Source organism: Caretta caretta, chromosome 1 (assembly GCF_965140235.1).
Source record: "Caretta caretta isolate rCarCar2 chromosome 1, rCarCar1.hap1, whole genome shotgun sequence".
Taxonomy (NCBI): domain Eukaryota; kingdom Metazoa; phylum Chordata; order Testudines; family Cheloniidae; genus Caretta; species Caretta caretta.
The window spans coordinates 8,896,125-8,920,800 of record NC_134206.1 but is presented as its reverse complement, the minus strand read 5'-3'; the positions used below and the strand labels follow the sequence as shown (position 1 = coordinate 8,920,800).

Sequence of the window (24,676 nt, the reverse complement as noted above, 5' to 3'; positions counted from 1 at the left end):
TCCTGGGCTTTGTTAGCGAGCACACTGAGCCGCACGCCTTGTGGCTCCGAGTCATCAGTAACTCTCAAATGAGTAATCATGTCTTTTGCCATCCTCTTCCCCCACCACCTCTTGTACCCACTCCGTCCTTCCCAAGCAGATTATAACCAACCATGGGAACTGTCCCACCAGGTTTCCCTAATGCCAATTCTAATGTTTTTTTTTTTCTCATCAATGAGAAATTCTAACTCCTCTGGCTTGCTACCCGGACTCGTAGCGTGGGTAGACAAGCAACTGAAAACGTCGTCTCCTCAAGCTCTTTGCCACGGCAGTTCAGTTTGTTCCAGACATCCTGAGTTTGAGTTTTGTGCTGCATTTGCTTCCTTAGCACCCTCCCCTTGCGCTGGTAGTTTAATGCCTGACTGTCTAGCCAAGTCCCCTACTTGTGATACACAGGCTGTTCCATTCATACTGCCCCCCTCCCAATGTGGAATGTGGCCCAGTATTCCATAAAACCAAAAAACCTTTGGCCTCTCATCCGTTGCACAACTAAGAGATCACCTCCAGTATTTTCTGTCTTCTGCCTTCTCAAGCTCACTGAACTGGCAGGATCACCGAGAAGATCACTCAGACTTGCCTTTTCTTCCATGCGGTTCCAAGATGCTTCTTCTACGGTCTGTGTAGCTCCATGCGGAGTCGTGTCATTGGTTCCAATGAGTATCATCATCATCATCAGTGGACACTCGACAGACAACTTCATAACCCCGTCTAATCCTGCCATCACATCTTGTATCTTCACTCCAGGGAGACGGCATGCCATCCGCTTGTCCCAGTGCGCCTTTCTGTGTTCTCGGTCCGCTCTTCTAAATATGGAGTCGCCAAGGATGATTGTTTGCATTAACAGTTGAAGAACCGATCTTGGTTGCTGCTTGTTTCATACTGCAAGGACACCCATTGCATGTGTTCCCTGAAACTTCCTGTTCCATTCCTCCAGAGCCAGGTTCTTCGATAGTTGACTTGCCGGATGCCTGAAAACGTTTTGCTACGTCTAGCCGGGTTGAATGCCCCGGTTCTCTTTCCCTTCTTGGTCACAAATCGCCTGAACCCTTCTTTGGTTTCTACTCTGTCCAATTCCTGTATCGCCCAATTCCTGGCATCTGTGACAATGATTTCCAAACCTGGTGGTCCAGGGAAGTCTTCGTTTCCTCAGATGCTGCACAATGGTGCAACTTTTGCTTCCAGACTGCGTGTTTTCTAAGGCCAACAGATTCCTATTCTATTCCATCTTCCAGCAGAAAGGAAACCGTAGCACATCCAAGGCAGGTCCCAGCAGTTGTCCTGTCATCATCCATGCCTGCTAACTGGTGGAGAGCCATTCCTAAACCATGATTCACGCTCCCGCTCTCAATTCCTACCGAAATTCATCCAGTTTGCTGCTCCTCTTCACCTGGGAACTGACCGATCTACTAAGCCTCACTGCTCAGCTCTCTCCCTTGCAAACAGAGACCTCAAACACCGTTCTGTTTGAAGGCCCAAGGGTCCCAGTGACAAGGCCCTCCCTGAAACACAAACAGACCTGTCTCACTGGGCCAGGTGAGGGGCCCGCAGCCCAAGCACACAACACTCATCAAGAACAACCAACCAACAGCTGAAACAAAGACGACACTCACCAAGTCCGTCCACCCACCAGATCCACAGCTTTACCTGCTAGCCCCTCCTGTGGCCCCACAAAAGGGTGTGTACGTGTTTGAGGCGGGGAGGATGGCTGGGGGCAGGGGCCACAAATTTTTGCAAAGAAAAATTTTCAAGTCAGGGAGTTTCACATTTCAGTTACATCAGGACATCTTCACGGCTGTGGGGACACATCACCCAGGGTGACCCAAGACTTATTCTGCCGCATACAGCCAGACAAAGCCCAGCTTCCTCGTCAACCTTCACTTGCAAATCAGACACGGGACGAGGGCAGAACAAAGCTGCAGGTCGGCAGGGGACTTGTCCCGGCTCGTTCAGAACAGTCTGAGGTCACAGAGACATGTCACCTCGGGGTGACCCATGACTGACTTTCTCTGGTGCATCCCATCAAACCCCAGCTCCTTATTTCATTAGAGCTCGATGAGATTTCTAAAAATGTAATCTTAAACGGATAGATTTGTAAATGATTTTGGCTTTGGACAATACAAAACTACTCAAGACAGGTAAGTCCAAAGCTGACTGAGGAGAGTTACAAAAAGGATCTCACAAAACTGGGTGACTGGGCAACAAAACGGCAGATGAAATTCCATGTTGATAAATGCAAAGTAATGCCCATTGGAAAACATAATCCCAACTGTACACATAAACTGATGGGGTCTAAATTAGCTGTTACCGCTCAAGAGAGAGATCTTGGCGTCACTGTGGAGAGTTCTCTGAAAACATCCACTCAAAGTGCAGCGGCAGCCAAAAAAGTGAACAGAACGTTGGGAGTCATTAGGAAAGGGATCAACAATAAGACAGAAAATATTGTGTTGCGTCTATATAAATCCATGGTATACCCACACCTTGAATACCACGTGCAGTTCTGGTCGCCCCATCTCAAAAAAGATATATTGGAATTGGAAAAAGTGCAGAGAAGGGCAACGAAAAATGATGAGGGGTATGGAACGGCTTCTGTCTGAGGAGAGATTAATAAAACGGAGACTTTTCAGCTTGGAAAAAGGATGGGGGGGATATGGTAGAGATCTATAAAATCATGACTGGTGTGGAGAAAGTGAAAGTGTTATTTACCCCTTCACATAACACAAGAACCAGGGGTTAGCTGATGAAATTAACAGGCAGCAGGTTTAAAACAAACAGGAAGGTTCTTCACACAACACAGTCAACCTGCGGAACTCATTGCCAGGGGATGCCAGGAAGACCAAAAGTCTAACTGGGTTCAAAAAAGAACTAGATAAGTTGATCTAGGAGGACAGGTCTATCGACGGCTATTAGCCAAGGTGGTCAGGATGCAACCTCATGCTCTGGGGGTCCTCTGAGTACCAGAAGTTGGAACTGGATGACCAGGGCTGGATCACTCGATAATTGCCCTGTTCTGTTCATTCCCTGTGCAGCACCTGGCACCAGTCTCTGTCGGAAGACAGGACACTAGGCTCCATGAACCATTGGCTGACCCATTAGGGATGTTTGTATGTTCTCATGTAATAAGGAACTGGGAACCCGATAACGAGCTGGTACCATGAATAATGAGCTGGGAATAAGTCACAGGCCTCTGCCACATGAGCTCAGGAGACACTACTGGCTGGTCCTTTGTTCTCTCGACAGACCAGCCCTAGAGGACGACGTCTCACCCACTCCCAAAGCCAGAGCCCCAAGCGGGCGCGGTGATGTGCTGCCAGGGGCTCCCCCCGAATCTCCTGCTTCAGCTGGTGATGTGTGCCACAGGTGCCCAGGACCCCCTACCCCCAGCCTCAGTCGCAACTTGGCACTGACCGCACCTGGTGTTTAACCTTCAGTATGAACCGGCCTCTCCCCACTGGCCCCGGGGTCAGCAACCCGCTTGGGGGAGCAAGGTTGGGGGGTGGTTGTGGGTCGGGGGGGAGGGCAGAGCTCCCAGCATGACGAGATGGAGCTAATTAGGATAAAATCCCCAACTCTGCCCCGCCTCCTAGTGGCCGGAAACTTCCCCCTTCTCCAGCCGGACTTCCCGTAGCATGCCCCCTGCATGCATCCTCCGACTCACCCCGAGGGGAGACTGGCTTCCTAGGAGTTAAGTGCAGGAGATCGCCAGGCCCCATGCGCTGTTCCAGCCCCGGCCCCGGGAGCAAGGCACAGACCACATCAAAGCCAGGGCGGTGCCGTTACTCTCCTCCACGCAGCGGAGCTGCCTGGGGCCCGACGAACATCACCAGGGCGATGGCGGGTCCCCCAAGGATGGCGGGGGGGAGGGAGGCGGCAGCCAGCGTGTGCCACTGAGTCAGCGGTTCTGCTGGCCTCTAACCAGCCATCACGTGGGCAGGGTTTTGTGAGACAGCGGCCAGGCCCCCCCAGAGGAGGGAAGGAGCCGTAAGAACCTGCGTAGAACAGGATCAGAGAAACGGCTAGGCCCTGTCCTATGGATGGGGAAAAATAGGTTCCCATTTGCAGCTTGGCAGAAGCTACAGCTGCCCCCGGGGCTGCGTGTGCAGATAACCCCACGGTATCAGAGCGGGGACAGACTGGGGAAAGAGTCACAGCCCCTCTCCTGGCCCCTTTCATATCCGGCCCTGACGATCAGCTTGAGCTTCGACTGTACATTCTCCCAGGCTGGGGCTGGGTTTGAGTCTGTGAGCCAGGTAACCCCCCGGCCAGGTTTTAACACACACCCCCCCCCCGGTTTTAACCCCGCCCCCGAATTTAGCCCTTCATGACATTTGCAAAGTTCCAGGCAAACTCCTGGCGCCGGTAAACGGATTGATGATGATGGTTCTCTGGACCCAGCTGGGTCGGAGCAGCGTAAACCCTGCTGCCCTGGCATTGTCCCGGAGCCTGCTGGACGAAGGGCTCCGGGCAGCCAGGAAGTTATTTATTTTTCAGTGGAAGCTTGCAGGAACCAGGGGCCGTGAGCCAAGCTGGTGGGGTGACGAGGAGATGTTGAGAGACGGGCCGCAGGATGCCACCGTGACCCGCGGAAGAACGGGCTCGACCCCAGAACGCACCAGGCTTCCTGTGCCAGCCGATTCCAGCCAGCCCTGGCTACTAGCCCCAGAGGCCCCTCTGCTTTGCGGGTGATGGGAGATTGCTAGGCGAATGGAGGGAGGCAGGCGGGTAGAAACGTGTCACAGATGCACAGTTCCCAGCACAGGTCTAAGGCACAGTCAGATTCAATGCCATGGCCCGTGCTCGCGTGCTGCTGATGGCAAGACGCCCACCCACACCTACAGGGACCACGGCGGGAGGGCTAAGCGCTCACCCACACATGCTGCCAGCCCCACCACCCTCTGCTAATGGGATTTCTCCGGGCTTCAGAGAGGGAATCCCTTGCCACCTTTGTTGTCAGCCCAGGAGGCAACGATGCCCCGGGGGCAAGGAGAAGACAGCTAAGGGGGTTGCACGCACAGAGTCCATCAGGATCCCACGCCCCACTGCGAGCGGCTGGCTGGAGGTCCCTAAAGGTGACTCGACCTGAAAGCGTGGGAGGAGCCGGGATGAGAGGCATCGAAGAGAATTGGCCACAGGACGTTAGACCATACATTCTCTCACTGTGACCGCACGCCCGCCTCTTTCACCCTCGAGGAAGGAAATCTAAAAATACCAACTGTATTTAAATGCACATGAAAAAAAAAAAAAGATAAAAGGGCAGGGAAATTTCAGTGGGTAAGGCAGGGTTTGCGGACAGCGGATCCCAGACTCAAGCCAAGTTATTCTGCTTTGTTCTAACTCAACGGGACACTCACGACTTACCCCTGTGGGGACGGGTCAATGCACGTAACAGCCCAGTTTGCTTACTTCCCATTTGAGACGGGCCCGACCCAGAACACCAGATCCAGCTGCCTGGGCCGCAAGGAAGTTTTGATTTGGTTCTGGATCCAGATGCCATGACTCTGGAGCTGCTCCGCTCTTCACAGAGGTCCCCATTCAAACTAAACAGCCATGGTAACAAACAAACCCACCTGTCACCATGCTGCGCAGAGTGGCCACCCCCACCAACAGCAGGGACTGACTGCTGAGCTGGCTGTTCCAGAATAACCAGCCTCTGCTACTGAGCTAAGAGAGAATCTTCATCAGCTGTTCGCAGTCCTGGGGCTATGACACCCAGTTGAGCAATTCTGATTCCATCCACTAGAGGGCAGTGATTCAGACACATGAGCCCACCCCTCCCCGTCTCCGAGCAAATACTTTGCTAACATCAACCAAGCGTGCAGCATGGGAGGTCAACACAGCTAGACTTTGGTTGTGCAAAGCATCAGCTCCACCGACAGACCGAGCCACAAGCTTCAAACCCTGCTGGGATCTTCCCCGAGAATGGGGAGAGCGCCTCTGACTCAGCGCAGGAGCCGTGCACACAGGTGGATGTTTCACAAAACCGCCAAAGGAGACAGAGGCTCCCGCTAATTGCGCATCTGATGGACACAGCCGCCACGCAGGAAAGGATTATTTTAGCCTGATCGGGAACGCGCACCTCGTGTCTCCTCACAAGGGTGGGAGAGCAGACCAATCAGCGTGGTGTTACGGGGAAGGCACTTTGGCTGGATCAGGTGGTAGGAGGGTCTGATTTTCTCAGAGCACCACGGCAGGGGCAGAGTTAAGGGTATTTGGATCCTTGACTGTGCAGTTCCATCCCTCACTGGGTATGTCTGGGAAAGCAAGGGGAGAGAAGCAGGTAGGGAGGGGAAGCACCGCTCTGTGGGCGCATCGCTGGCATAGGGTCCCCTAGGCTGATCTGCCCCATGGACTGCAGAGCCTGACTGCACAGCAAGCCCCAGCTGAGGGGAAGCAGGCAGCTCCCCAGAAGGGCAGAAGGTGGGTGCAGGAATGGGAGGGAGAACCAGGAGTAAGTGGGGATCAAGCCCAGCTGGGGAAAGCCAGGCCGGAAACTCAGGGAGTGAGGATAGAGAGCCCCGGGAAAGACCCTGCCTAAAGCAGGGAGAAGATTGGGAGACCCAGAGGGTGGGGTTAGGAAGCGGCCCACAGAAAACCTCTGGTAGAGGAGCAGCCCTGGTCGTGCAGTACAGGGCCCTGGGCCGGAGGGTGCGACTAGGTTCTCCTACCCGCCCCCAGGAAGGGGGGCTGCAGGCTGAGCCCAGGAGAGGCTGAGGAAGGGCCCCAGAGAAGGCGGAAGGATTCTGTTTGTGTAAAAGACATTTTTGGACGTTCAGTTCAGCCAGCCGTGACTCTGGCCGGGGTGGGGTTACGATGGCGACCCGGCCGGAGTGCCGAGTCACTGGCAGAGAAACCGGCACGGCTCTGGAGAGACGGCCGGCGGGGGTGGGAGAGCGGCTACGCCACGCCTGGCCACAAGGGGGCACCGAGCGACGAGCGGACTTGTTGGCCCAGTCGCCGAGGTTAGGGCAGCCCCGAGACTATTCGAATTTACACCGGACTAGTGCAGACGGGTCACCAGGGCCAGGAGCTGCAGGAAGGTCCCTGACATCTCCCCACGCCCTTGCAAAGAGCTGAGCTCAGCCAGAGATGAGAATCTAGCCCTTAATCTCTCTGTGACTCAGCTCCTCTTCTGTCAAATGGGAATAATAATCCCGGAGAGCGTTCCCATGCTGGCTCAGCCCCGGGCTCCGTCCAGCCCAGGCTCCTGGCTCTGGCAGGGGCTAGCCCCAGCCGCTTCCGAGGAAGGTGTGGGAACCCCAGCAGACAGGTGTGGGGGAATCTGCCTGTATGTTAAGGGCACGTCTATGCTGGACACTTCAGTCAACCTATGATAGGTTCACGTCTACAGAACCTCCTTCTGCTCGTGGTGCGCGTCCTCACCCGAAGTGCTTCCACTGACTTCAGAGGGGCAGTGGGGAGGGCTGAAAGCCTGGGCTCCCCCCTCCCGGGAGCCTGGCTGCCTCCCCGGGCTCTTGGCTCCCTGCTCCTCGCTGCTGGGAGCCCAGCTTCCCCCCTGGGTTCTCAGCTCCACACTTCCCACCACTGGGAGCCTGGCTGCCCCCAGGAAGGTCCTGAGAAGAGGGTTTTCTCAGGGGAAAGGGCTAGGGGGAACTTCCCAGCAGGAAGCTCTGCGGCTGGAGTCCAGGCAGCTCCTGGCCACCCAGTAGGGAGCCTCAGTGCAGCCTGACTCCCTGCAGGGAGCGGGGAGCCCGGGCAGCAGCCAGGCTGGGAGCAGGGACCTGGTGGGCAGCCCAGCCAGGAGTGCGGAACCCAGAGGGCAGCCAGGCTCCTGCTGGAGCCCCCCACCCACTGTGGGATGCTGGCCCGGCTTTCTTGTCAATTTCACGGCAAACTGACACTGACAGCCAACAGCCTATATAAGTAACCTGCAGTGTCTACTGCATGGCCCTAACTACACCCACAGAAGCCCTACGCCCCTCATGGAGGTGGAGTTATGTCGTCGGCGTAGTAGGGCGCTTACGCCAGCTGGAGCACGGCTGGAGAGCGCACGCTGACTTAATGAGGTCGATGTACGCTGCCTCACCTCGACCTAACTCTGCAGTGTAGACCAGGCGTGGATTCTGATCGTTACAGATCAGCTCGAGCCCTGCAGACTGAGGTTTAATATCGCTGCCAAACTGTCTGTTGGCATTAATTATAACTCTGGTTATTCTTGTTCTCCATGTGACTGTCCACGCCCTTTTTCAGACTTGTTAAGATTTTGCTCTTGATGACTTCCTGTGGCAGGGAGTTCCACAGTCTGCATGCACATGAGGTGAGAAAACGTTTCCTTTCATCAGCTTCTTGTAACACCTAGTTTGTTTGTTTTCTCACAGCTGCACCTGGAGCAGAGGACTGCTGGCTGCAGTGACGTCTAGGTCCCATCCCAGAGTTGATAGTTAATTTAGACTCCTGGAAGGTGCATGACCAGTTTAATTCTTCACCTCCAAGATGCATTACTTTGCCTTTATCGAAAGTGAACTTCATTTGCCATTTCTCCCCTAGCTTGGTCTGGTCTCTCTGAAATTCCTCACTGTTCTCTCAAGCCCTAACTAACCTACATAATTTTGTGTCATCTGAACATTTTGCCCCTTTACTGCTCACCCCCTGTTAAAGTGGGGATTTCACCCTTAGATCTCCCCTTTGAGTCAAGACTGACATGTCTCTCCCCACACACCCTGGTGGCCCGGTACAGAGCCATGGGGGGGCTGGGGGTATATGCCTGCCTCAGTTTCCCCTAATGGGTTTGCAGTGAGTTCAATGAGGCTTTTCTGCTGGGAACAGTGCCCCTTCAGAGGTCTGGTTTATTTAACCCAAGATTAAACAATCCTTCCCTCCAGCCTCCTAACCAGGAGGGGCCGAGTTAACCTTGGTCTGTCTGTTCCCCTGCAGCCAATCCATCGCCTCCATCCAGCCTCCTTACCAGTAAAACCCTCTTGGCCCAGGACCCCCTTCTAAAGTCTGGCCTCTTGCCATCATCTGGGGAAGGGTGCCCTCTGGGCTCGGGCCCTGCAAAGGTCTAGCCGCACAGCTCTCCTCTGCAGTGGTGGGTAGTTCCTCTGGAGCACCTCTCCCAGGTTCCCCCTAGCCAGTTCCCCTGAGAAAACCCTCTTCTCAGGACCTTCCCAACTGAGCCCTCGTTACCCTTCATTAGACCTAGGCATCCAGTGGCCAGGGCGGCCCAGAGCCGTAGCCACATGTGTGTGGGTGACGGGGAGGGTGATGGGGAACAAAGGCAATCCCGGACAACGGTCAGAGTTCTTGCAGGGGAGCGCAGCTGGAGGATCCAACACGAGGGGCTGGCTCAGGGGGTGGAGAGGCAGGATCCGGCATGGCAAGGCCAGGCAGCAACCGGCAAACAACAGCTTCCTCTTCCTCCTGGGGCCTCTCTCGCAAGCTGGCAACCTCTGAGCACACTGCCTGGGCACACGGCCGTTAGCAGGAAGGCTGCTGGGCAGGGGCAGTGGTTTGGCGCACCGTGGTGGCAGAGCGGCGAAAGATTTCCGGGTTCGAAACCTGACAGCTCCTTAGCGAACGGCCTCCTTCACACCTGTGACTCAGAGATGGCTTGGGGTGGACTGGCTCTCCTTAGCGGAGCCTGTCCCAGGAAAGCTGGGTCTCCACCCCCTCAGGGCCGGCGACTCTGCCCTGTCCAGATCATTAATACATACAGTAAACGACCCGGGGCCTACTACAGAGCCTTGAGCCCTCCACGGGACGCTTGCTGCCACGATGGAAACAGAGCGGGGAGGGAGAGCTCGGTGGTTTGAGCATTGGCCTGCTAAACCCAGGGTTGTGAGTTCAATCCCTGAGGGGGCCATTTCGTGAGCTGGGGCAGAAACTGGGGATTGGTCCTGCTTTGAGCAGGGGGTGGAACTAGATACCTCCTGAGGTCCCTTCCAATCCTGCTAGTCTATGATTCTAGACCGTTTCAGCCTATTTTTCATTCCCATCTCTGGCCAGTCGTCCGTCCATGACCATACTTTGGCTCTCACCTGCCGATACTTAGGCCAGTTCCGCCCTTAAAACTACAACGCACAGGGTGTGAAAAATCGATATGCCTGAGCACTGTAGCCAAGCCAACCTAACCCCCCAGTGTCTATGATCTCGGTGAGGGTCCCTGCAGCACCCGGCACATACAAGGGGCCCCCGATCTCGGTCGGGGTCCCTGCAGCACCCGGCACATACGGGGGCCATAACACACAGAATGGTTTGTTCTATAATGAATATCTTAGAAATATCCTTCAAACTCACTCCCCACAGCTAAATCCAAAGCACGCGCAGGGGGCTGAAGACCGCAAGATACGAGAACATCTTCTGCTTTGAGATCCCTCAGGCAACCCCCCCTGAACTTAGTAACGACCCTAGGGGCATCTGAGCTCCCCTCACAAGCATATTGGTGGTCCCGCTGGCACAGGACTGAAGCACATTGACAGGGCAATGGGTCATGCTGTTACTGCCAAGGCCTGGGAATCAGTAAGGTCTAGTGGCCAGAGCACTGCAGAGGGCTTTAGGAGCCCCAGGTTCTATTCCTCGCTTGGTCAATGCCAGGGATGAGTCACTCTTCTGCGCCGTACCTCATCTTCCCCGTAGGGATGATGATACTGGCCTCGGTAAAGTCCTTTGAGATCCCCAGATGCAGAGAGTTGCTATTATGAAAGGGGAAGTTTCAGGGCTGGTGCCTTTCACTTTGATCCCTGAAGTATGCAAATCAAGGGTGATTTGAAAGTCAGTTTCTAGTTTAATGACCTGTTTGCTGGTAAGAACCTGCCAGGGAACAGGGGACGCCCCCTTCCAGTAAAGATCTGCATGAAATCTGACAGTCCTTCTGCTTTCTATTTCCTGTCTCTCTCCTTCCCAGCACCTGCCCCAGCTTCCCTTTGCGTCCAATTAACACAATACTAGCTGTATGCAGGCAGCCCCAAGCTGCTTTCTCATGAGCTCTCTCCAGCTCAGGGTCAGGCCAGGCCTTGGAGGGAAGATTTCCAAGGGCAAGCAAGGGTGATGCAGGAAGCAGGGCGGGTGACTCGGCACCCGGCGCTCTGACTCAGCGCTGAGCCAACGGCAGTCACCGCTCGGCCCCTTCCTTTCAGTCTCTACAGATGAATTTCTGACTTGTGAGGCTGTGTTTGGAATGCAAAGGCAGGGGGAGCGCGGAGGGCGGCACGGGATTCTGCTCGTGTAGCCTCGGGGGCGCCGTTCTTGGAGAAGAGGGCCCGATCCCTTGAGTTTATTCGATCCCCTGGACCGGCCACAATATCCTGGTCAGCGTGGTTAATTCCATCTTGCCCCCGTCAATTTCCCCTGCAGTTTTCAAATGGATCCACTATAATCTTCTTCCCTTCCTGTCCTGAACGGCTGCACAGTGCCGCTGTGTGCTGGGAAACAACCGTTATGCTTCACCCCAGAGGTGGCTGCACGTCAGCGAGAGAGGGTGGAAATTCTCTCACACCCTTCCATGAATTAGAAACGAGGGCTGCACACAGAGCGAGAGACCCACTCTGCCCTGGAGAGCCTGATGGCTAAACAGATGGAGGGGAGAGGAGCACAGAGAGGGGAAATGTCCAAGGTCACCCAGCAAGTCAGAGGCAGAGCCATGGATAAACCCAGGTGTCCCAAATCTCTGTCCAGGGACCCTACCCACCAGGACACGCTGCTGGAATGAACAGCATGGGGCCAGGATCCATTGCAAAGATGTATTTGGTGGTACCCTGAGCTGTGAAAACAAGACGCCTGGCTAGATGCCAGCTCAGCCTGTACAAACTTCCTTCTGCCAGCTCCAACTCCCACGGGCATCCCATCTGCTTGCCACGCCAGAACTCCCTGCTCTATGCCACCACTAGCCCCCGCTCAGAGCCCTGCAGGGGGCATGGGCACCTCACAGGATGAGGGGAGCAAGCACAGCAGAGCACGTCCCTGCAGAGGGGCCCCACCACTGCAGAGACGCAAGGGCAGGGGGCGGTGGGAATGAGGGGGTGAGCGCAGCGTCGGAGCGGGTGCCCCCGACCCCTTTCCTAGCTCCATGCTGTCGAGGAACCTCCGCTATCCGCTGTTCCCAGGATGATGATGATGATGAAAACTATTCCATAGTCCTTCCATGCACAGGGCTTACCCCTCTACCCGCGTGAAACCCTCCCAGCCCTAGTGACAGCCGGGGGAGGGGTGGCAATTCCCCATTTGCAGAAGGGGAAACTGAGGAACGGAGCCGAGAAAGTCGGTGAAAGAGCCAAGAATGGAACCCAGATGCCTCAATTCCCACACCCCACGTCTCCAGCTTTGAGAGCCGACACGGGCAGCAAGCTCACCAGTCTGGGGCAGCCCAGAGGTGTACCCCGTTCCCCACCCCCATGCCCACACTGAAAAACCCATGCCATTGCCCCCTGTGGGGAGCCCTGGCCAGATGCTGGGAGAGCCACGCCGTATTCTGCAGGCTCCAGCTTCTCCCCTGACTCAAGGGCCTGTGGGGCCTGTGGAAGTCACATGCTGCTCGGGGCCCTGGAGGGCTGGGTTACTGGGGGGAGGGGGGGGAGGGAGATGTACCAGGCTGGGGACGTGGCAGGGGTTGGGAATGGATCCTGGGGATGGGGCTTGCAGCAGTCAGCACTGGCCAGGCCCTCCCTGACATCAGGAGCTCGTCAAAGCCGGACGGGTTGGATAATCCGTGCAGTTTCCCTGAGGCTCCATGCGGTGGGTGCTGACGATGATTCAACCAGGCGGGGGAGGGGAGGGGCGCCCTGCTGCTCTGGGGCCTGGGCACCAGCTGACGACAGAGGAATGCCATGGCTCGGCAACCTGGCTCCAAGCCTCCCAGCTGTGGGGCTCAGGCCATCTCCGCTCCAGCAGCCCGGCGCGGCCGGCGCTGGTGGCCTTTGCTCTGTAAATCAATACGTCTGCGAGAGGAATGTCTCCCCCTCTGCCGAGCAAACATCCCCTCCTGGGCAAACATCCCCTCCCCCAACAGAGCCCCCTCCCCCCCATGCGAATGCCCTCTCCGACTGCTGCACTGCACGGGGGATCAGCACCCCGAGTCAGGAGCGCCCCTCAAAGGCCCAGGGTGCCTGGGTGCATGCCCCTGGATTCAGCTGTGATCCTCTCATTTGTCCGCCTGGCAGCTCTCTGCCCTGGGGCCAGGTGGCAGAAAAATAAAGATTCTCCTCTCCTGCTGATTTCAGGGTCTGGCTGCAGCCCTCACCCCCAGCGCTCGGCCCAGCAGCAAGCGGCAGAGCTGAGCCAGTCGGACGAGATCCCCAGCCCACAGCGGGCAGGCTCTGAAGGCTGGTCTGACCCCACTGACCCCGAGAGGGGCCAGTCGGCAGGTCAGCAGCTTCCCTCCTCTCGGGATTTCGGCAGGTGCCAGCAGGCACTGCGGCATTGCTCCCTGGCGCCTGCCCCGGCAGCAGGCCCCCAGGTCAATGGGGAGGACGAGTCAGAGCCGGACAATGGGGGGGAGGGAGGGGAGCGGCCAGGGGCTTTGCCTGGGGAGAAGGGGGCGGATGGGGCTCCTACAGGCTTTTCCAGTGCTGGGGGAACAGGAGCGGCTGCAGGGAAAAGGTCACGAATCAGCAAGGTAGAGCAATGGGAAGGCGCCCTGCACCCCTCTCCCCGCAGAGGTAGGTAGATCTAAAGCGCTGGTCAGACTTTTACCCTAACAGCTGAGTGCTCTGCTTTCTAGACTGTATCCCTCCTCACTCCGCCCGGGGAAGCAGGGCAGTGCTGGGCCAGGCAGCTCTTTGGGGCAGGGAGTGTCTGGGTTTGTACAGCGCCCAGCACAACAGGGCCCTGCTCTGTGCAGGGAGAGCCCGGGGCCCCCATGCTGCAGCTAAAGGATAATACCGGCATTACTCCCAGCTGGGAAACTGACGCACTGGGACATGAAGTGACTTGCCCATGGTCACACGGAGTCCGGGGCAGAGCTGAGAACTGCCTGGCGGCCTCCCAACATGGCACCAGAACCCCCTAGGCCGTCCTTCCTTCAGGGCCAAGCCAGCGTTGCAGCCTCAACTGGCTCAGATCAGCCAAAACCCGGAGCCTTCAGAGCTCACCGCTGATTTCTCCATCACGCTTTCTATCACGGCTCCGTGGATAAAGGGTTAAAGAGCCGTTTGCAGATTAATCAGTTCCTGAAACCCTCCAGCGCACCCTCCCCTGAGGCGCCTGTAACCACCCACCCAACGCGGGGCTCGCGTCCGTTAATCATTAGTCAACCTTTCCCGAACCAGAGCCATCAGGTCGGATTTTCACACCGACCCACGGGGACGCCGGCTCCTCCCGGGACAGGGGGCGAGGCGTGACAGCAGGAGACGGCCACATTTAAAGATTTCCCCAGAGGCCGCCAGCGCATCTGTGATGGTGGAACCCTGCGAAGGGTTAAGGAACCCGCTTGCCTTCCTGTAACCCAGGAACACTCCCTGTCCAACTTCCACGCAGAGTTATTTTTAGGTCCCAGCAGTGGTTTATTTTGCCCTCCGCGACTCAGGCACACACGGCGCCAGGCGACCTCCATGCCCTCTCTCTCGGTGAAAAGCCCACACAGAGCTGCCGGGATCCAGGATGGGCAACAGACCCAGGCCCGGGGAGCCCAGTCATCAGCTGGGTCAGAGCAGGGCAGCTTGCCCAGGTCTCTGCCGGCCATTTGCCTGGATGGAGAAATGGCGGTGGGCAAGGCAGAGGCAGCCCATGAAAGATCCAGCCTCCGTCCCTTCTCAGCCGCTGGTTTGAATCCAGCCCAGGGCTGCTGTCATTTACAGACAACACCAGCCCCTGACTGTTCGGGGGCCCAGCTGAAGCGAGTTTGAGCCATTTCAGCCCAGCGGACAAGCGCCCCCACCACATCTCGCGGTGGGGAGGGAGAGGATGGGTCTCAGCCAAGAGGCCAAACAGTGACAGAGCCATGGAAACTCGCGTGCCCCCTCCCCCAGCAGGGAGCCCAGGGGAGAAGATCCTGTCCAGCACCTACAGTGCAATTGCCGGGGCTCTCCTTAGGCCCCAAGGAGACACAAAGCTGCCATTGAGGCAGCAGCCCGGTGGTAACAAGCAAGGAGAGGGTGGAAAGCCCATGGGGGCAGGGGGAGGAGGGAAGCGCTCTCCGTGGGGAAGCAGGGGGGTGGGGGGCTGTGTAATTAAAGCTGGCCCTTCTCTGTGCGGCGCGAAGGAACAGAGCGTTCTCACCACAGCACAAAGGCACCATGCATGAGGGGAGGGAGCGGGCATACTCGGCACCGTGCCCAGGGCAGCAGCTGGAGCTGGAGCGTGTTTGCGAAGAGAGGAAATTGCTTTTCCAGGGCCAGCCCTTCGGGGGCTCCAAGGCCAGGAGGAGCTCACAGCAGGAGGCGGGCAAACAGTCAGGGTGCCCAGAGCACCCAGCCCGGCGCAGCCCAGCCCCCCGGCACTGTGGGCTGAGAGGCAGCATGGGCTAGTGGCTAGAGCACAGGGCTGGGGGCGGGGGGCAAGATTCACAAAGATGGGCTCCTAAATGGTGAATCCCGCAGCGCTGAGCTCCCAGCCCAGCCCCCCGGCACTGTGGGCTAAGAGGCAGCGTGGGCTAGTGGCTAGAGCACAGGGCTTGGGGCGGGGGGCAGGATTCACAAAGATGGGCTCCTAAATGGTGAATCCCGCAGCGCTGAGCTCCCAGCCCAGCTTTGCCCTGTGGCTTTCGGCAAGGCGCAAGCTCCCTCCCGTGCGGGATTTCTCAAATACTTTCTGTTCCAGGACCCTCTCCCCTACAGCCGTCCCCACCGGAACTCGGGGGGCCCTGCTCTGGGCTGGGATTTCCCGATGTTGCTGCTACCCAAGCTGGAAAACTTCCACTGACTGGCACGCGGGCGAGCGGTTTCTCCGCTCGCGCCAGGGCAGATGCAGAGTCACTCGAGTGCCCGCTACGCGCGGGGATTTTCCTATGGCGCAGGCAGGAGGGGCAGCGTTCCGGCCGTGCCGTTGCCCACGCCGCGCGGCATCCCCGCCGCCACCCAAACCCCTGCGTGTCCCCCACGCCAGCGGCCAAGTTAGCACAGCGCCTCGGCAACGCCTCGCCCCCGAGCCGCGCTGACTAGACAAGACTGAGAGACTCGCGGGACTGGTCCACGAGGCGACAGAAAATCGCCAGGTCATTTCCTCCAGGGCTACCATGTGAGCGGGCCTCAGCCCTGCCCACGCAACCCAACCCAGCCCAGGTCACCCGCAGAACCAGCGCCTCTAAAGAAACACCAGCCAGCACAGCCCTGCTCGGGCGCCGAGGGGCCGGACTAGAGGATAGTTTCCTCTCTCTGAGAGGAAGGGATCCGTACAGATCCCCAGACCTTTGCGACGAGGGCGGTCGCAGGCAGCTGACTGGCTTGGCTTGGGGCAGATGGATTTTGTAATAAAAGCACAAAGCAGGGACACTTGCTGCCTGGCTCATGAAGGGAGGCCCAAATTCATTGCTCAGGGGTTCCAGTGTGAGCCCAGACTGCTCCCAGGCGGGTCTGCGGAAGCTGCCGTACAAAAAAACCTCTTCATTCCCTAACCTCTGGCTGCACCCCTCTCCCGGAGTCCAGACATCACGTTCCACCTGTTTACTTGGAATCAGGGGCCCGAATGGCTGATTGGCAGAGTGCCCAGAGATCCCTAGGCTTCAAGAGGGCCCCAGTCCCACAGCCACACACCGCAATGTGTTGGCAGAATATCCCCAGCTACCTGCGGCTTCCCGGTGGTATTCACCTGTCCACAGCAGAGACAGACCCCCCTCATCTGTCCGCTCCAAGAAGCCCAGGCCGTGCCACTTGAGCTAAAGGAGAATCCCCATTAGCCGGTAGCAGTAGAGGACCTATGACACAGTTACTATCCTGCACACAGCCCTGCCGGGACGTTGCAACATAACTGTCCCCTTGGCAGGGCCGTATCAGAGAAGGGACGTGGGCACCCATAGGGAACCTGGCAACGGCCTCACTGGGCATCTCCCCATTGGATGTCTCATTCCCTCTGCCAGTGGCAATCGGCTGTGCCAGGGAGTTTGGACAGGCTGCCCGAGCCCTGCAGGCTCACGGATTCACTTGGCCCACTAAGGACACACACCTCAAAGGGATAGACTGATGGCCCCCGGCGTGGGCCGACTGGACTGCAGCCACGGTTAATGAGAGCTAGTACTTCTAGTTCCCCCTCCCTGCCCTAGCCATGGGTTACCAGTGGCTGCTGCCCAAGACGGGCCTTACCACCACCTACCACCCACTAGGTGCAGAGACAGGAAGCGACTTGCTCAAGGTCACGGAGCAGCTCAGGCCTCTCGGCTGCCCTCCCGTAGCCGGCTGACCTAGTATGTTGGGAAGCACCAAGTTCTAGCCCCGTGGCACGATTCGTGTCAGTGGGGCGACCATGCACCCTTTCCCAGGCACCAAGACAAGGAGCCGGGACGGGTGAGATTTGCAGAGAAAGGAAAGTCAGGGCACAACAATGGGACCTTTCTAGAGTGAAACAGGACAAACCACCCCCAGCAGATGCTGCATGGAGCCCAGCGTTGAGACCTGCACAGTGAAAGGACGGGGAATATTCGTGCCACTGCAACATGAGGCAGCATGAGGCCTGGATCCAAACAAGTCTGAGGAAGTCCGGATGCCGCTCTGAGTTTTGTGACTGGCCCCCGTTGCTACTGTAATGAGCTGCCAAGTGTGGACATGGAACACTGACCTCTATTGGATGGAATTCAAACTCCTCCACTGTGTGGCATAGGCCCAAGACTGCTAATTCATGGGGATTCTCCTTCAGCAAAAGTGGCAGGACTCTGGGCTTTAGAAGCAGGTGGATTTGAGTTGCAGCCAGGCAGTTGTGAAATTCTGTGCAAGGAGGGGTCCCAGTTGGCCAGAGATTTGTTAGAGAGTAATGGGCTGGACCTACAACACCCTTGTAAACTCGGCCGAAGCTCCGATCTGAACGTCGCAGCCTGGAACCCGGCTCCTCCAGCACTGGAAGGTGCCTGGCATCGGCGCTGACCCTACACGGGCTCCAGTACATCCTTGAGCCCCAGCTGCTGCGAGTTAAGTCGAGTGTCCAGCAATTGGAAAGGGGGCTGGCTGGGGGGGTTAACGATGGAAAAACGCCTCCCTTTCACACTCCCCAAGAGCAGGAGCAGGATTTCGATTTCAAAATCAAAGCCTCAAAGGTCATCTCATGCCCCGGCCCACCTAAGCTGGCTCTTACAGTCCCACCCATCACTTGAGCTTCCAATCCCCCACCCCAGAACCCCTTGCCCATGTCTGGGGGGTTTCAATCATGGGTTCTGTTTTTTCTCCCCCATCCTAATGTGGGATAGGCCCACACGCCGTGTCGGGGAGGGGGAATGGCTGACTCTGCAGGGGACCAGACCCACAGTGCTGTGGGATTCACGCCATGAGCAAAGAGGGAACTGCCTTCTCATCTCTTTCAGCTGCAGACACCTTGCATCCTACCTTGCAAGGCCAGTCAAGGAAGGGGACCTGTAGCTAGCACTTTACCCAACAACCCAGCCCTGCCCCACTGGGAGGCAGGATCACCCCCCCACTTTACACTGCAGTGGCCCAGCTCTGACCTGGAGCATAGACGCATCCTACATCAACAGAAGGGTTTTTCCATCCATGTAGCTACCCCACCCCGCTGGTAAATGGCTCAATGGAATAATTCTTCCCTCGTCCCAGCCGCGTCTACACAGGGCCTTAGGTTGACCTAACTCCATTGCACAGAACCATAGCTAGGTTATCTCACTTTTAAGTGTAGACCTGGCCTGAGACACACAGAAGTTAAGGGACATGCCTAACAGTCACAGCAAATCAGTAGCAGAGTCAGGAGTAGAACCCTATGCCCCCAGCCCTGGGTTTATTTCACCTCATTTTGGGGTTTTCTGTCACTCCCATCACTGGAGCCAGAGAACCCGCCAAGCAAAACCTTCATGGACTGGGGAAGGTCTGGATTCAAATCCCAGACAAGCAACAGCCTCCTGGCCTGACCTGGGGCGAATCACATGGCTGGTCCGTGCCACAGGTGCCCCCTCCCGCCCCAGCCTGATCTTGCTGCCACCCACTGTCCCTAGTAAATCCTTCAAGGCTGTCTCCGGTAGCACCTTGGGGCCCTTACCTTGGTTGGGGCTGGCTCTAGGCACTACAGTCACAATTATACTGACTCCCACTGCCCAAGAGAGATGTGCAGCTGGACCACCCGATTCACAGGTCTGAGGTCCAACCGCCATACCTGGATGCTGGTGTCCATTATACAAACAGCTCTGCATAGGGGAGCTTGTCCCTACACACACACATAGAATCATAGAATCATAGAATATAAGGGTTGGAAGGGACCCCAGAAGGTCATCTAGTCCAACCCCCTGCTCGAAGCAGGACCAATTCCCAGTTAAATCATCCCAGCCAGGGCTTTGTCAAGCCTGACCTTAAAAACCTCTAAGGAAGGAGATTCTACCACCTCCCTAGGTAACACATTCCAGTGTTTCACCACCCTCTTAGTGAAAAAGTTTTTCCTAATATCCAATCTAAACCTCCCCCACTGCAACTTGAGACCATTACTCCTCGTTCTGTCATCTGCTACCATTGAGAACAGTCTAGAGCCATCCTCTTTGGAACCCCCTTTCAGGTAGTTGAAAGCAGCTATCAAATCCCCCCTCATTCTTCTCTTCTGCAGGCTAAACAATCCCAGCTCCCTCAGCCTCTCCTCAGAAGTCATGTGTTCCAGACCCCTAATCATTTTTGTTGCCCTTCGCTGGACTCTCTCCAATTTATCCACATCCTTCTTGAAGTGTGGGGCCCAAAACTGGACACAGTACTCCAGATGAGGCCTCACCAATGTCGAATAGAGGGGAACGATCACGTCCCTCGATCTGCTCGCTATGCCCCTACTTATACATCCCAAAATGCCATTGGCCTTCTTGGCAACAAGGGCACACTGCTGACTCATATCCAGCTTCTCGTCCACTGTCACCCCTAGGTCCTTTTCCGCAGAACTGCTGCCTAGCCATTCGGTCCCTCGTCTGTAGCTGTGCATTGGGTTCTTCCGTCCTAAGTGCAGGACCCTGCACTTATCCTTATTGAACCTCATCAGATTTCTTTTGGCCCAATCCTCCAATTTGTCTAGGTCCTTCTGTATCCTATCCCTGCCCTCCAGCGTATCTACCACTCCTCCCAGTTTAGTATCATCCGCAAATTTGCTGAGAGTGCAATCCACACCATCCTCCAGATCATTTATGAAGATATTGAACAAAACCGGCCCCAGGACCGACCCTTGGGTCACTCCACTTGATACCGGCTGCCAACTAGACATGGAGCCATTGATCACTACCCGTTGAGCCCGACAATCTAGCCAACTTTCTACCCACCTTATAGTGCATTCATCCAGCCCATACTTCCTTAACTTGCTGACAAGAATACTGTGGGAGACCGTGTCAAAAGCTTTGCTAAAGTCAAGAAACACAGAGTGTTATGGCCTCTAACTTTCTCAGCTCTCTGGGGCTGTCTGTTCTGTACAGCCCCTAGTCCACGGGGGGCCTTGATCCATGGCTGGGGCGGAGTACAGGACACTGGCAGAGCACGCTGCAGAATCTGGTGACAGCAGATCTAACCGTCCGCCCCGGGGTGGGGGGCTTACTCCTGCCTCCCCTCCTCCCTGAGCTTACCCGCCCCCGAAGCGCCGGCCGGAAGGAAAGCCAGTCCCCGGGGGCAAGCCCTGTCCCTGGGGCACCCCAGCGCCCTGGGCTCGGCCGGGCCGGAGAGGGAAGTCAGGGTCCGCCGCCGGTCCTTACACTGCACATACAGCCCCGGGGCAGGGGTACCCGCAGCCGGGACAGGCCCGCTCGCGCCGGCCCATTGCACCGACCCCTGCCCTGCTGGTCTCCCGCACAGGCCAGGGGGTTTTGTGCCTGATCCTCCCCCCCCCCCACACGTCCCGCCCGCGCCCATCCCCGTGGCGCCCGGGCGGAGGACTCACAGCACGCAGAGGGCGTAGGCGCCCGAGACGCTCTCGCTGTCCCGCACCAAGAAGCTGCCGTCTCGCCCGGCTCTGGCCAGCAGCTCCTCCGCCGCCGCTCGGCTCAGGTCCCGGTGGTACCAGAGCGGTGCCGGGCTGGCGGGCCCCGGGCTGGCGCCGCTCCCCGCACCGCACGCCATGCCCCTCCCGGGGGCCGGCTCAGGCCGGGGGGGGCGCCCCGCGCTCAGGTCGCCAAGGGCGGCGGCAACCCCCGCCACAAAAACCAAAACGGAAAACAAACAAACAAACAAAGTTCAGCTCGCTCCAGGCCGCCCCAGAGCGCCCCCGAGCCCGAGCGCCCGGGGCAATGGGCAGCGAAGCGCCCGCAGCCCAGCCCGGCTCGGGGCTAACATCCCCCCGGGCAGGGCGCAGCCGCCTCCCTCCGGGCGCGCCGCGGGGCCGGGGCCGGGGCCGGGGCCGGGCGCGCCGCGGGCGTTGTCCGGGGCCCCCGGGACCGAGCCGGGGCCGCTGCGGTTCGGGGGCGGGGAGCCCAGGCCGAGGGGTCCCGCCCCGCCGCCTCCTTGGCCGGAGTCTGCTCCGCCGGGCGCCCCTCCGGAGCCCGCCCCGGCTCTGCCCCGGGCCGGGGAGAAAGTTTCCTCCTGCAGAACAAAAGGAGGCGAAGTTGCGAGGAGCCGGAGCGGGGGCTGCGCACGGGCTCCCTCTTCCTCCAGGAAGCCCCCTCCGCCCCCGCGCCAGCGCCGATGCGGAGCAAAGGGCGAGGGTTTTCCAACATCCCCGGGGGGGCGGGGGCCAAGCTCCCGGGACAATGGGACATTCAGGGCTGCGGGCAGGAGCCGCGGGCGCGGGGGGGGGGGGGGGGGGGTTTGCTCCTGAGCAAACAGCCGCGTGGTTTCTCTCCCTTCCCAAAAAAGGAGAAGGGAGGGGAGCACCAGCAAGCGCCGCCGCTCGCGCCTGGGCTTTTCCCCCGCGCGGCTGCAAAAGTTTCGCCGGGGCCGCTCGCGCCCCCTCGCTGCCGAGCGTCGGGCCGGCCGCTCTCCTCCCCCTTCGCCGCCTGGGGCCGGCCCGGCGCGGCGCGGCTCCCCTCCCCGGGACCGCTCCCGCAGGCGGGGCCGCTTCCCCGCAGCGCGCCCTCTTCCTGCTAGATGCGGTCCCGCTCCGCCCGTCGGAGCATGTCTGCTCAGCCCGTGGAGGGAGAGGGCGAACGCAGCCACCCGGGCCGAAAAAGGTAGCTAGTGGCATAATAAGTGATGAATAAACTTCCTCCTGCAGCCTTGCGTGACAACGGGTGGCTGCCCTTAAAGGGACAGGTTTCAGAGGAGCAGCCGTTGTTGGTCTGTATCCACAAAAAGAACAGGAGGCCTCCTGGCGCCTTAGAGACTTAAGAAATTTATTTGAGCGTAAGCTTTCGTGAGCTACCGCCCACTTCATCAGTTGCATGCAGGGACAGTGCCTGGGTCTTAAAGACTGGGAGTGGATGGGTCATTACACAAAGTAAAACTAGTTCCCCATGTTTATCCCCCCCCCCCCGCTGTTCCTCAGACGTTCTTGTCAAGGGCTGGAAATGGCCCACCTTGATTATCACTACAAAAGGTTCCGGCCCCCTCCTGCTGGTAATAGCTCACCTTACCTGATCGCTCTGGTTACAGTGTGTATGGTCACACCCATTGTTTCATGTTCTGTGTGTATATAAATCTCCCCACTGTATTTTCCACTGCATGCATCGGATGAAGTGAGCAGTAGCGCACGAAAGCTGATGCTCTAATAAATTTGTTCGTTTCTAAGGTGCCACAAGTCCTCTTTTTCTTTCTGCGGATACAGACTAACACGGCTGCTACTCTGAAACCTGTCTGGGTCTTTGGTTCTTTTACTGGGGGGGGGGGGAGCTTATAAAAATGGCTTAAGGGATAATAACCAACTTTATAGCTCTATTCGGGCATACGCTTTCGTGAGTAAAACCCCCACTTCTTCAGATGCATGGAGGGAAAAAATACGGATACAGGCTAAACATATAAACAAGACTTCAAAGAGAAATGGCAGAGCCACAATTTATTTGCAAACTTAACACCATTAATTTGGGCTTGAGTAGGGCCTGGGTGTGGCTGGCTCACTACAAAAGCAATTTTCCTTCTCTTGGTATTGAGACCTCCTCATCAATTACTTAAAAACAACGAGGAGTCTAGTGGCACCTTTAGAACTAACAAGTTTATTTGGGCATAAGCTTTTGTGGGTAAAAAACACACTTCTTCAGATGCATCAATTATTGGGAGTGGACCACATCCACCCTGACTGAATTGGCCTTGTCAACACTGGTTCTCCAAGTGTAAGGTAATGCCCTTCTCTTCATGTGCCAGTATATTTATATCTGTATCTGTAATTTTCACTCCATGCATCTGAAGAAGTGAGTTTTTTACCCACAAAAGCTAATGCCCAAATAAATCTGTTAGTCTTTAAGGTGCCACCGGACTCCTCATTATTTTTGTGGACACAGGCTACCCCTCTGATACTTTATAGATCTGTGTTTTAGCGCAGATCTAGGAGCTCTGTGTAAGCCCCAAAGCTGGTCTCTCTCACCAACAGAAGTTGGCCCAATAACAGATATTACCTCCCATGCCTTGTCTCCCTTGTAGCACTAGTCACCTTCCATTGGGAAGGATCCCATTTAAAAGGTTCTTTATGTGGCTGCCACCTCTGGGGTGGATTGCAGCTGCAGCTTATCACCAGGGATCCTAGTTTTCCGTGATAAAAAAACCCCAACATTCTCTGATAAAAAAAACATAAAAATCCATGTTTTTCCACGATTAAAATGAAACGCTGAACTTAGTAGAATCCCATTTCTCAGAGCCTCCATTATCCAGCTCTCTGTATTAACAGAACCACCAGCCGCCTGGGGCTGACAGCACCAGGACTGGGGCAATCAGCCCCCAGGTGGCTGGGGCTTGGACTGTCTCAGCTGGTGGTTCTGTTAATACAGAGAGCTGGATACTGGAGGCTCGGATAAATGCAGTTCTACTCAATATATTTTTATTTGTTCACAAAATGTAAAAACTAAAGGTTCTCTGTAAAAACGCAAATGCTGGGTTTTTCTGTAGCAAACAGATTTCTAGGATCCCTGCTTGTCACCCCCCCAGCCACTGCTTGCAGGACCTTGGGCAGATCACTTAAGCGCTGTGCTTTGATATTTCTCCTCTATAAAAGGAAGATAATAATTCTGGCTTGTCTAGTTAGATTGCAAACTCTTCATAATAGGAACTGTCTTGTACCAGGGCTTTGGAGCGAAGCCCAGATCTGGAGCGTGGAGCAGCTCCGGAGCAGTGGAGCTGCAGGTTTTTTCCTGGAGCTGGAGTCCAAAGCCCTGTCTTGTACTACATGTTTGTATAGTACACAGCTAGCACAATGGGGCCTTGATCTTGGTTAGAGGCACAAGATGCTATTAAATAAATAATCTTACTTCATATTTGTTTAGGGCTGACAACGTGCTCACCACTGTGTAACAGAACATGGCAGGAAATGGTTTATTTCCTCCCATGAAAAACGTTGATGACATTTTAGAAATTGTGTTCCCTGAAATTCTTCTTTCCAAATTCCTCAGGATTTTGTTGAAAAGCCAAAAAAACAGCAAACGAAAATTAAAAAAAAAAAAAAGTGGCTAGTCGGGTGAACACTTGTGGGCTTCCTGAAAATTTTTGCTCCAGTGGTTAAAATCTTTCAG

The 24,676-nt window shown here is 56.6% G+C and overlaps 1 protein-coding gene across 1 annotated transcript in view; it reads right to left on the bottom strand.

Annotated features, from left to right (window-relative positions):
- INPPL1 (inositol polyphosphate phosphatase like 1) overlaps positions 1 to 21,241 on the bottom strand; it is a 76,136-nt gene extending 54,895 nt beyond the window's left edge. The window contains exon 1 of the mRNA XM_048838512.2: positions 20,968 to 21,241. Coding sequence (XP_048694469.1) covers positions 20,968 to 21,146 — 179 coding nt within the window. The 5' untranslated portion in view covers positions 21,147 to 21,241. The remainder of the gene's footprint in view (positions 1 to 20,967) is intronic.
- Positions 21,242 to 24,676: the final 3,435 nt, after the last annotated feature.